The sequence below is a fragment of the Lepisma saccharinum genome, chromosome 28 (assembly GCF_977018435.1).
Source record: "Lepisma saccharinum chromosome 28, izLepSacc3.1, whole genome shotgun sequence".
In the NCBI taxonomy this organism is placed as follows: Eukaryota; Metazoa; Arthropoda; class Insecta; order Zygentoma; family Lepismatidae; genus Lepisma; species Lepisma saccharinum.
Genome location: NC_139256.1, coordinates 15,872,453 through 15,885,667, shown reverse-complemented (window position 1 = coordinate 15,885,667; position 13,215 = coordinate 15,872,453). Strand labels below are relative to the sequence as shown.

The 13,215-nt window shown below is 36.9% G+C and overlaps 1 protein-coding gene across 1 annotated transcript in view; it reads right to left on the bottom strand.

Annotated features, from left to right (window-relative positions):
* LOC145980781 (nuclear RNA export factor 2-like) overlaps nt 1-13,215 on the bottom strand; it is a 76,759-nt gene that overhangs the window by 21,486 nt on the left and 42,058 nt on the right. The window contains exons 8-9 of the mRNA XM_083113858.1: nt 13,019-13,157; nt 3,659-3,855 (exon numbers count right to left, since the gene is read on the bottom strand). Coding sequence (XP_082969984.1) covers nt 3,659-3,855; nt 13,019-13,157 — 336 coding nt within the window. The remainder of the gene's footprint in view (nt 1-3,658; nt 3,856-13,018; nt 13,158-13,215) is intronic.

The window sequence follows — 13,215 nt, the reverse complement described above, 5'->3', positions numbered from 1 at the left end:
GCTTCTTAAGTTTTCAAATATTAACATTACAGTTATATACATACAGAACAGAGTAAGATTTGGTTGAGATTTTCAATTACGCACAAAAGTATCTTAATGGAACTTTAACCCCTTGAGATTCCACTGGAGTCCAGCGGTTAATAAACTTACTTGTAATACTTACGATATGTATAACGTAATTGTGCCCTCCATTGACAGTATTTTACTTCGGGGTTAAGTACCCGGAATTTGGTCTTTTTTCTTCTCCAGGTTGTAAGATTTAAGGTCACTTGACGGGTATGATATTAGATATTCTGTGTTCAAAGTTAGTAAACACTTTCTCTCAGGGTTATTATTGTTATTATTATTATAACTATTCTTTTGCTGACTCAACTCGAGTTAATTATTTTCTTTTAGGTTCATTCTCAATGTGTTCAGCAACATGCCCCTGGCCACCTTTAGCCCCCAGACTTTCATTCAGGTACCCACTTTATGCGACACTGGATGGATGCCGGAGCTGCTTGAACAGGTGGAAAAAATCCCGGTTCTCCCCTGCTGGGGATCAAAGCCGGGTGTCTCGCATGGTAGTCAGATGCCCTAACGACTGAGCTACAGTGGCAAATCTCAACTAAATTTTCTGGTTGCACACAATAGAGTTCGAATTCTCATTCTTGACAACCACACAAAGTGGCTTTCTTTCTTTTGTATTGTATAGACGTATCTTTTATTTCAGCCACAATAGAACAGCACCATACCTACCCCTATATAAGCACCCAACTCAGTTGTGAAGCTACAATTGTAAATTTTAGTTATGCCAGTTGTATATTTTTTGTAATCACAGGGTGACCACTCTAGGAATATGATAAAATTCAAGTATAATTCCCGGTTTTCAAGGCAAACATTCCAAAAATTCAAGGCTACAAGCAGATGTTTTCTCTATTTCAACCTTACCTATTATTACAGTCTCTCACCATCCACACTCACACACAAATATAGTAACATTATAAAAGGTCTGTGATAATCTAGTGTATCCAAAAATTCCAATTCAATTCAATTAAATGGTATATATATTTAAGATATTTCATTTAAAGTGCAGAGTTTACACTTGCCATTTCACATACTCAGACTCGAAATACCAGTGGCGGCTGGCCAAGTGCAACAAGTGCAGATGTTTTCACCTAATTTTCAAATTAATATTGACATTTTTCATTTGCTTGTTAAATTAAACTATTTCCCAGCAGAACACACACGACAATACTCAAATAATACGCTGCTAGGCGCTACGCACGTGAAGAGTTCGTCGTAGCATAAACAAACCAAGAGCAGACGCCGCCAGGGTGCGGAAGACTTTAGCCTGTTGTCATGGCAACAGTGACGTCATCTAGCGTTGGAATTGAATGGCTGTCGTCATCTTGGTGCAGCAGTTCTCTTGTCGACAGAAAACATTGCATCCAGGGGTTGAGGCAAAAGCGTTACGTTCTCGCGAGATCTTGTTCCGCGTGTGTGTTTCGTGTTTCCTATCGTGTGTTGTGTTCATGTGCTGATCTGTGGTTTGTACAATGAACCCTGTAAATGACTTAGTGTGTAATTTGTTGCAGACACCATTTTCCAGATGGACGGATGAAGACAAAAAATACGTTTTAAATTGTGGGGGGCCCACTGACACTTACTATTTGTTTTTCGTTGCCTATAAATGTACTTCTTCACCTGTTATTTTAGGCACGAGCCGCTACTGCGAAATACATCTACAAACATAAGTCACAAATGTTTCAGGATATACCAATCTATGAAAAATTGTTAATTGTACAAGAATTTCAAACTTTCTACCTGATTCAACTTCAAGATATCTTATCTTGTAATAATCATTCATTTGTTAGATAGATTGTTCTGCAAAGGACACTAAAAAAGTAAACGGACTGTTTTATTTTCCATGCAGCTTTCTTCTCCTTTATCAATAAGAATCAAAGTTAATCTGTGAAAACTTGCCTCGGGACATTCATATAAATTCAATGGGATTTGAATTAATAAAGTTGTAATTTTTCACGTCTACGGAGAAAAATTCACGTAGAATTCACACATAATTCCTGAAGCCAATAATTCATGCATAATTCCTGGAATTCCCAGTGAGTAGCCACCCTGAATCAAGTGTATGAAGTTGTTCGTAAAGAAAAAGGCGTTGACGTAGGAGCGTCGCTGTGACATGGTAGACAAGTGCTGGTAGTTACAATAGCTGATCGCTACACGTCAGACTGTGTAGAGGTAGTTCCCCCCCCCCCCCCAAGGGTGGAAGTATGTATGAGTAGAAAGCTGTAGAACACGTGGAATTACTCGTTCTGAGTGTAATAAATTCGAGGGTTATCCAAAAGAAATGAAAGTTTTGGTGTAAAACATAAACAATAAATGATATGTGCAAAAAAATTATGGTACAGAAACTACATACTGTCAAAAAGAAGCCGGGGCCCCATGGCGCAGTGGTTAGTACATTGCGCAATGATGCCAGGGTACGAATGTTTGTGAGTGTCCATTCATCAATTTCATCATATCACTCATCCGCATCTTCGCAAATTAACCAGAAGTGGTACATAAGGAAAAGCAAAATAAAGCAAATCAATCAATCAATCAATTTTACCCAGCAAGCCCAGAAATACTTCTTAGTTTCATGCCTATGGCTGATTTACTAGCATTCATGGGTGAGCATTTTGCTGCTTTACCTGGTGTTGTGTTGGATGCGGCAAGAGTTTAATGGCACCCACCATGTGGGGCCTATGTCCAACCATCTGGCATTCCAATGAAGAACTGGGTGTAGGGGGATTAATTTGTTCCATTATAGTTAGATCACTGCACTAGGAACAAATGAACATGGAATTATGGATATAAAATTTCTAATTTCAATAACCAATTTTTTACTCATCTAATATAAAACTGCAAAATGTTACATGAAAAACCTGAACAGTTCGTTCACCTCCATAATCATACGTGACAGTAGAGGCACATATTTTTGGTAAATAAAAAAAGCAAAATTTCGGTACAAAAACAGTAAATTTTGGGTCCAAAAGCAGTAAATAAAATAAAATTTCAGTGTTGCAGCAGTGAAAAAACGGATCAAAACCTCAGGTTTTAAAATTGTGAACATAATCGAAAATTTTAAAAATGCATTTGTCACAAAATAAATATAACCCTTCCAATAACACATTATGTAGTCACCAGAGTATTAAGTTTATTCCTGTATAAAGGGGTTCATTCTTGCTTCTCAAATATTTATAGCAGAATTAATCAATTTTCGTGCATTGCATAACTCACAGGATAATTCAAAATTCAGAAAATGTTATATCGATAAAAATACTCTACATTTCGCATTTAAGAGTCTATTTCAGTTCATTTCGTGACAAAAGAGGGTAGGAAAATGCATCTCGCACCTTTCAGAAACATTAAAAATGAACATTACAATGTGTTATTTCACATTTTGTTCTTTCGTCAAAAACGAAATATGCATGCCCATAGTTATAAGTTTTGTCTCAGAAAAAGAAAAACAAACATGGGAACAGTATATGAATTACACTTTTACATTTTTAAAAATTACAACAAAATGGCATAGTTATAGAAAGTTCATATTGATAAAATTATTAGTAATTTTTCTGAATTAGTCTGTTCAATCTTTCACTTCTCCTAATATACATACCTTGTTGTTTTCAAGAATCAATGTTTTCAGCTTCAAAGTAAATCCAGAAATAAGGCACTCGAAGGGTTCCAAAGAAGTTATAAGATTTTCAGACAAGTCCAGAATAACACATGCCTTTCCATATGTTAGGAATTGAGAACACAGCTTACGCATCACTTTTTCATAGTTTAAAGGACAAAATGCGACATCATGAAGCTCTGTAAAGAGAATAGAAATATTACTATCAAGATCAGACTGGTACCTCAGTTTCGATTAATACCACTTTAACGGTAACAGCAAATTTAAAATTATTCTAAATAGTTGCAAATGATATACATACACATTAGCAACTACTTTATTATACAGCGTGTCCACGCTAGAGGGATCGAGAAATAAATGCTCGCCATTTAAAACCAGATAAGGATATTGCTGTATTTTTCATATGACAGGAAAGGGAAAATCTCCGAGATTGTGCAACACTGTTTTCAGACAGCTACACGGTCACGCATGCGCGTCAATAGCTTTTGTCTCGAAAGGAAGCCAGGTGCCATTCAGCAGTCGATCGCGCAGTGGAAAACATGTGGACACCGCAACAGAAAGTTCAGTGCGTGTTATGGCTAGCTGGGGATATGTTAAGGACGTTATTTATCAAGGAGACAGACCAAGAAATTTGCAGGAACTGAGGGGCCGCATCACAAATGCAGTAGCACTTGTGACTCCCCAAATGCTAGAGAACACTTGGCGGGAAGTTGAATACCGTTTAGATGTGTGCAGAGCCACCAAAGGTGCACATATCGAGTTGCATTGAACATCATCTGAAACTCGGCGTGTTTTGTATCAAGTAAAAGTAAAAGTTTATGTTATCAATACATTCTGTTCACTAGAAATTATCACTTATTTCTCGATCCCTCTAGCGTGGACACCCTGTATTTATAAACCTTGTTTTCATCTAGGTATTCTTAACGATGTTTCCTTGATGAAGCACACGATCTGAAGGTTTTGGTGGGATCAATGGAAAAAATATGTTAGACTCAATAAAAGTTAGATTGAAAATATGATTTTTTCCCCCCAAAGATTCATGTAAATGAATGTGCAAACTCGTCGTTCATTGAAGGTAAGATAATACAATGTGCGAAGCATATCTATTAAGTAAGGTCCATTTGCCAATAACTTGTTAGTGAAACCCCGATTTTACGTTCCCGGATATTACATTTTCCCACATTATGCATTCCATCTTGATGGTCCCAACATAGCAAAATGCTATAAAATTTTCCTCGATTTTACAATTTCCCATATTTTAAGTTTATTCTGCTTCGTCCCGTGAAAAACGTAAAATCGAGGTTTCACTGAATATCCCATGCACGTGTAGTACTGCACATGAGCACGGAATCCAAGCATCCTTTGCACACCATTTGGAGCCATGTTGCCAGTGTGTGCGCTTCGTACTGTGTGATTGCAATGTTTAAGATGATCGAACGACACGCACACTGATACGGTCAGTCATCGCCAGATCTGTGAAGTGGACGGAGCCAATGCAAGAAGTGAAAGCAAAATGTGGAAATGGGTGAGAATGTTCAAAGGCGGGAAGGATAACATGCATGATGAGCCACGCTCAGTCGGCCATCTGTAATCAGTGACGATTAGGTGATGCCAGACCTTGCACCCAGTGACTATCACCTCTTCCGGCATCCAAAGAAATTCCTCAGCAGCAAGCATTTCTACAACGGGGTGAAAATGGGGAGTTGGGAATGACTTGCCTCGCACGGAGCTGACTTCTATGAGGCAGGTCTACAAAAGCTCATTGTACGTTATGACAAATGTTTAAAAAACTACAGAAACTTGTGGAAAAATAGATTTAGGCATGTAGAATGTGATACAAAATAAATTTTCACTAAAAAATTCGGCAGTGCAGTTTTTCTTTTTTGGCAAAACGGACCTACTTAAAAAATATCACTCATACAGTTGCACGAGATTTGTTTACGTTTCCCAAAGCATTATTAATATGAAAATAAAAGTCTCTCAATTTTTTCTCTAAAAGTATCAACAACAAGTGCACAGTGTGTCTCAAAAGTTTTAGGACAACGACATTTTAAACTAGGCAACCCAATTTACACAAGGTGTTGGTGGGTTGCGTGTAGAGTTAGGCTCAATTTCAGGGTTGCCACATGCACAATAGATATTTATAAAATACGCGAAAGGAATAAAAGCAAGTAATATTGTATAAAATTATTAAAAATATCACTATTATATCGCAACTGACAAAATTCTTTCTGAAAGAAAAAAAATTGTTTTCTATTATTTCATCGCTGATGAGTCTACAGAAAGGAAAAGAGGTGAGAGAAAACGAAAGGTGACAAAGGGGAGGAGGAAGAGAAAGCAAAAGGAGAAGAGGAAAAGTAGAGGATAGACGAGGAGAGGAGATGTAGTGAAGAGAATGGAAAAAGATTCTAGGAGAGATGAGGAAAATGGAGCAAAGAAGATAGGAGAGGAGAAGAGGAGACGAGAAGAGGGGAGTGGAGTGTAAAGTAAAGGAGAGAAAATGAGAACGAAAAGAATAGGAGAAGAGTGCAGTGGAGTCGGAAATCTGACACGAGAGGAGATACAAGGAGTGGAGATGAGTGGGATGGAAATAAGATGCGAGAAAAGTAGGGAAGGTGATATGAGATAAAAGCAGAGCGAGCAGAAGGAGGGGAGAAGAGAAGAACAGAAGGGACTGAAGAGAAGAGGTAGTTGCAGAAAATATCATCTCAGCGTCAAGAATTGATGCATTGGTCAAATTATCGACATGAAACATTCAATAACATTTTGAAATGTATTGGAGAATGTATTAGATCGGTTTGAAATGCCTTTTGGCTTAGTTCAGAGCAAGGTAAAATCTTCCATGTAAGATCTTTGATTTTACCTGAGATTATACCACTAAAAACATGAATGTAATTTGAATATTTATAAGAATTATCCCATTTTTGTCCATTTCTCGGTTCGTTGAAATGGAGATTTTGTAATTTAATATTTCCCCTCCCCCCATCGTTAATTCCAAACTGAATCATTCCGTTTCACATGGCGTGGACAATGAACACAATGGGATAGGTCTAAAACTTACGAAAATTTTCTGCCACTGGAAGGGTTTGAACCTACGACCATCAGATTGACAGTCCTGAGCGGTAAACACTACCCTACAAGCTTTCGCTCCTGAAAGTAAGTAGAAGGAGCTGACCAATGTGAAATGTAGATGCAACTCTCCTCTTACATATAATGTGCAAAGAATACTTGTTTGTAACAAAGAAAACGAAGGTAGTACGACTCGGCGAAAATATTTAATGGAGAATTGCACATGATGAAAACTTTTCATTCTATATTTGCGGAGGTATACTTGCATTGAACTCGATTTTGATTTGATTTGAATTTAAAATTGTGGGAGCGTCAGCACTTAGGCTATTTTGCTCCCGTCACATTATATGGGGGCAGCCCCTTATCATTACAAATAACAACTCTAACGTTGCATAACTAAAAATCTTAAAATCCCCCGACTTCTGTTAAAAGCTGAGGCTGTAAACGGGCACTCAGCACACACAAGGACAAAAAACAGGACAACACACACAAAATTATACTGGCCACAGTGCCAGTCGCCAGAGCCTCGTTAGTCTTTAGTCCTGGGTGCACTATGTAGAAGTGAGTTTGACTTTTGGGTGCCTACGTGGAAGGTACCCCTTACACCCCGCATTGAACTCGAGTGGGAAAAGGGGTAAAATTAGTATGTCCTGAATTGACACAAATATAAATAGTTATTTCATTAATATTTGTCAATGTCTTTGAAGCAGTACACAATTATCGTTAGAGTATCATAATTCATGATCTTATACATGAAAATATCCCTTTGAATGTGTTTCAATTCATTTATTTGTTTATTATTTACATAAATTCCATATGCAGAACAATGTCGCCACTATACAGTGCTATTACAAATAATGTTACCATGCTCAAATGGATTACAGATTGTCTTCGAGCTTACATTGTTAAAAAGGAGCGGATACACGTATTACTATCCTAATACTTATTCAATAAGATTTCTTGTTTGTCAGAAATTATGACTTATACTATTGCATGTTGAGCTAGTGCCCACCTAGCCGCCTCTGATGAAATCTATCATTCTTCAGATTCTCTTTCAAATTCGACTCTGGTCACTTGTAACTTGCTGGGTGCAGACATTGTGCATCGACGCTCGGTGTTTTGCGATAAGAGACAGCCTTGAATAGCATGAGTGAGTCACTTTGAACTCAAGCAAATCTACGCTACCAAGCTTGTCTGCCTTTGAAAACCAAGTCATTTTTTTTTTTCACCGTTTCCGAACGCGATTGCTATTGTAGAAGTATATATTCTCTCAAAAGAGCAAGAAAGGAAATTCGACCAATGTTCTCCCATCGTTTAAAACCAAATATTATCTATTAAACGAAAAGTTCACGATTGTCAATAACCCTATCTGAGCATAAGGTGGATGTAAATAATAAATTTAATAGAAAGATTCTCCAAAATTTCTCTCCCACTGTCTACGTCAGGCCAGTACCCAATGGGGGGGGAGGGGCATGGGCACCATGCCCCCCTCGAACCCTGAAAAAATATTTAAATGTGAACCTATCAGTAACTACAAAAATAACATCGTCGATTTTAGAAATGTGTAAAAATTTCAATTTTGTTCTTACATAAATGAATCTGTTTCTTGCGCAAAAGTCTTCAGGCTGCAATATTGGGTAGTTTTAGTTTTATAATCATTGATGCAAGGCTACCAGACGTCCGATTCAGCCAGGACAGTGCATTACTTTCAATCCCTGTCCTGACTTTTTCACATTGCAATCGTGATGGGAGAATGTCTCTTTATTATTGCTTTCTCTTAACTCACAATTAGACATGTTCTTTATTGTAATAATAATTCCTAGTACGCAACATTTAATTTATAAATATATTATTTTCTAAACATATAATTATCATGACTTTTCAATGGCTCTCTCTCTCTTATATACTAATATAATATCCTTTGCGCAACAGCCCTCTCTTATATATATATATATATATATATATATATATATATATATATTTATATTTGTCCCTCAAAGACATCCTACGTATGGGCTTGGTCTACGTCAATGACAGAAATGCAAGCAATATTATTATTTATTTTTAACCCAATTAAAGGAATGTGGAAGAATTTAAAAGAAATAAGAAGGAGCAGAACGACTGTTACTCTACTTTAAAAATTGTTGTTCTTCGAGGAAGAAAAATAAGAAGTATTTACTTCAGCACTGTCAAACGAGTCTCTCTTGACTAATACTGTCAAATGTGAAGTGATTTTATGAATAAAATTTTCCGCCTGTTTACGTCCAACATTGCGCAGATTTGGTAGTTCGCAAACGGTGTAATTATTTTGTGTTAACTTACGCAACAGCAACTACATTTCATAAGACTGTTCTGAACACGACACTTGCATCAGTAAACAAGCATTTCGTCTGTTGCAGTATCACAGGAAAAGAATATCGTCCTGCAATGTTCAAGCCTCTAGATATTTTCCATTAATAATGTCTAATCACAATAATAAGTTAGAAGAAATAACTCGCATTTTCGCAACTACCAATATTCTCGTTTTTCTTCATCACTTCGAAAATTATTTCTCGAAGATATCTGCTATACTACAAGAAAGCATTTCAAAATTAAAGTAAAAGTTCAACTACATGTACCCAACGACATTTACAATATTGGAGGGACAGAATAATTAAAAATTGTAGTTTCAATCGAAGGTAAGGGTGTGGTGTAGTGGTTAGAGTTCTCGATTGGGCTGCTAGCGGTCCCAGGTTCGATCCTCCATACTAGGTGTGGAGAGCATGGTAACATTATTTGTAATAGCAGTGTATAGTGGCTACATTGTTCTGCATATGGAATTTATAAAAATAATAAACAAATAAATGAATTGACACACATTCAAAGGGATATTTTCATGTATAAGTTTGTGAATTATGATACTCTAACGATAATTGTGTACTGCTTCAAAGACATTGACAAATATTAATGAAAAAGCTATTTATATTTGTGGCAATTCAGGACATACTAATTTTACCCCTTTTCCCACTCGAGTTCAATGCAAGGATACCTCCGCAAATATCGAATGAAAAGTTTTCATCATGTGCAATTCTCCATTAAATGTTTTCGCCGAGTCGTACTACCTTTGTTTTCTTTGTTACAAACAAGTATTCTTTGCACATTATATGTAGGAGGAGAGTTGCATCTACATTTCACATTGGTCAGCTCCTTCTACTTACTTTCAGGAGCGAAAGATTGTAGGGTAGTGTTTACCACTCAGGACTGTCAATCTGATGGTCGTAGGTTCAAACCCTTCCAGTGGCAGAAATTTTCGTAAGCTTTAGACCTATCCCATTGTGTTCATTGTCCACGCCGTGTGAAACGGAATGATTCAGTTTGGAATTAACGATGGGGGGAGGGGAAATATTAAATTACAAAATCTCCATTTCAACGAACCGAGAAGTGGACAAAAATGGGATAATTCTTACATTCATGTTTTTAGTGGTATAATCTCAGGTAAAATCAAAGATCTTACATGGAAGATTTTACCTTGCTCTGAACTAAGCCAAAAGGCATTTGAACCGATCTAATACATTCTCCAATAAATTTCAAAATGTTATTGAATGTTTCATGTCGATAATTTGACCAATGCATCAATTCTTGACGCTGAGATGATATTTTCTGCAACTACCTCTTCTCTTCAGTCCCTTCTGTTCTTCTCTTCTCCCCTCCTTCTGCTCGCTCTGCTTTTATCTCATATCACCTTCCCTACTTTTCTCGCATCTTATTTCCATCTCCACTCCTTGTATCTCCTCTCGTGTCAGATTTCCGACTCCACTGCACTCTTCTCCTATTCTTTTCGTTCTTCTCATTTTCTCTCATTTACTTTACACTCCACTCCCCTATTCTCCTCTTCTATCTTCTTTGCTCCATTTTCCTCATCTCTCCTAGAATCTTTTTCCATTCTCTTCACTACATCTCCTCTCCTCGTCTATCCTCTACTTTTCCTCTTCTCCTTTTGCTTTCTCTTGCTCCTCTCCTTTGTCACCTTTTGTCTTCTCTCACCTATTTTCCTTTCTGTAGACTCATCAGCGATGAAATAATAGAAAACATACTTTTTTTCTTTCAGAAAGAATTTTGTCAGTTGCGATATAATAGTGATATTTTTAATAATTTTATACAATATTACTTGTTTTTATTCCTTTCGCGTATTTTATAAATATCTATTGTGCATGTGGCAACCCTGAAATTGAGCATAACTCTACATGCAACCCACCAACGCCTTGTGTAAATTGGGTTGCCTAGTTTAAAATGTCGTTGTCCTAAAACTTTTGAGAGACACTGTACAATGTTAACACACATATCAGACAACATGCAGGTACTATTTTGAACCCTCACATCACTGCAAAACCTAGGTGGGACACAGCAAAAATTAAAAAAAAAGAAGTTGTTTCTTATTTTATTCTTCTTCTTCTACTTGATAAAGAGAAAATGTTTCTTCAACCATAAGCTTATAGGCTAATCTGTATTGAACATAATGAGGTACGATTTGTAAATCTACCATTCATAGTTTCCGAGATGTTACTTTTTATTTACAACAGTATGGAATTTTAAATTTTCCACAGAAAATGTGTTAGGCATTTGTGCAAATACAGTAGAGCGTCGATTATCCGAACGTCGGTCAACCGAACGACCATTTAACCGAACTGTGTACTCGCTCACTTTCAGATATCTGTAATGAAAAAAGTACGTGACTTAGCTGTTCGTAAGCGTGTAGGCTTGCTTAGACAGACCAAAATAAAGGATTTTTTTAAACGTTAATTTTGTGTACTGTGTGTATTGTTCATGCAAAATGCGTATGTAATATGTACATATTTTTGTTTAATAAACTGTACCACATACTATATATTCCTACTAAAGTTGCCTTTGTACGTTACTTTGTAATACATACTTAAAGAGATGCCTGATTTTATGAATAAATTTACTGTACAGTACTTCTTTTTGGCAAATAAACATGTACAGTTCGATTATCCGAACAAACCAGTTTTCCGAACACCCATGTCCCCCAATTACTTCGGATAATCGACGCTCTACTGTACTTGGAAAACCAACCTGGACTTTTGAAGCTTAAGATTCACCTGCAAGACATTTACAGTATTGTACTTACTAGAAGGAACACATTTTGCTGTAAAATTAATTCGAAGTTCTGACATTTTATATTATATACTTACATCACTACTGAATCAGTTTTGCCAAAAAGCACAACGCAACACTGAGAGGGAAAAAATAATGGCAATTTAAAGCAGATAAAATTTCACACTGCATATTGGAAAATATTTCAAGTACAGATAGTTCAATGAATAAATCAGTGCTCGAAGTATGGGGAGATGTGGGGGGATGATCGCAAAGCATCCCCCCAGTTGTTTCATTGTCACTATGTTAAACCATATGAATATCCCCTAAGCTAACCTCAAGGCTCGCCCAGCTAAAATCTTCCATTTCAAGCGTTGGCAAAAATTGACCAACAAAATACTTTCAAATCAAAGTGGACCAGCCTAAATGGGCACAATTTCTGCACTATATATTCAATTCAATCTGAAATTTTAATTATTATGAATCTTTAAAACAGTTTATCTATATTACTTGAGAAAACAGGGTGTTTCTGTGACCTTCATTCAAACTGGCCGGGTGGATGAAGACCGATCCAAGTACCAATATGAGATAAGGAACTCCAATTTGGAAACTCATCATTAAAAAGTTATAAGCTAAAACTAGTTGGGACAGCTAATGACAGTGGAATAAGATAACTGAAAGATTCAGTTCATGTTGCATCAGCTTCAACGTCCCTGGAGTTTTTCACCTCATCTGAATCCGCTCGATTTTTTCTTGTGGAGTCATGACAAAAGTGTTCTTCACGAGACACTGGTAGGACCTGCTGAAAAGAATCCTTGCTGCCTGTGATATCGTCAGAATGACTTCGATGATGTTAGAGCGGATGCAACAGCTTCTTATGATGCTGTCATGCCTGCATCGACGATGGAGGATGTCATTTTGAACAACTACTGTAATGTTTTCATCGTAGAATGCTATGATACATTGTAGTAATGTCCATATTAAATGTACAAGCTACATTTTCCAGTTGTCTTATTTGCTGTCATAGGCAGCCCCAACTAGTTTTGGTTTGTAATGTTTTAATGACTCGTTTCCGGACAGGGGTTCCGTATCTCATATTGGTACTTGGATAGGTCTCCATCCACCCTGCCAGTTTGAATCAAGGTCATGGAAACACCCTGTATATGGAAGTTCCATATATACCTTCTCGAAGATGAAACTGTCTCAAACTTATCTGCTTGCTTTCAGATTCCCAATTACTTTCCAACGCCCTGAAAAGCAAGTCATGTAGGATTTTGGGTGAAAATTGAGGACTGTATTCAGCCACACTGTGGGTTAAAACCTGTAAAGAGAGAAAAGACCTATATAAATTTAGTTATTTATTTATATATTCCAAGTTT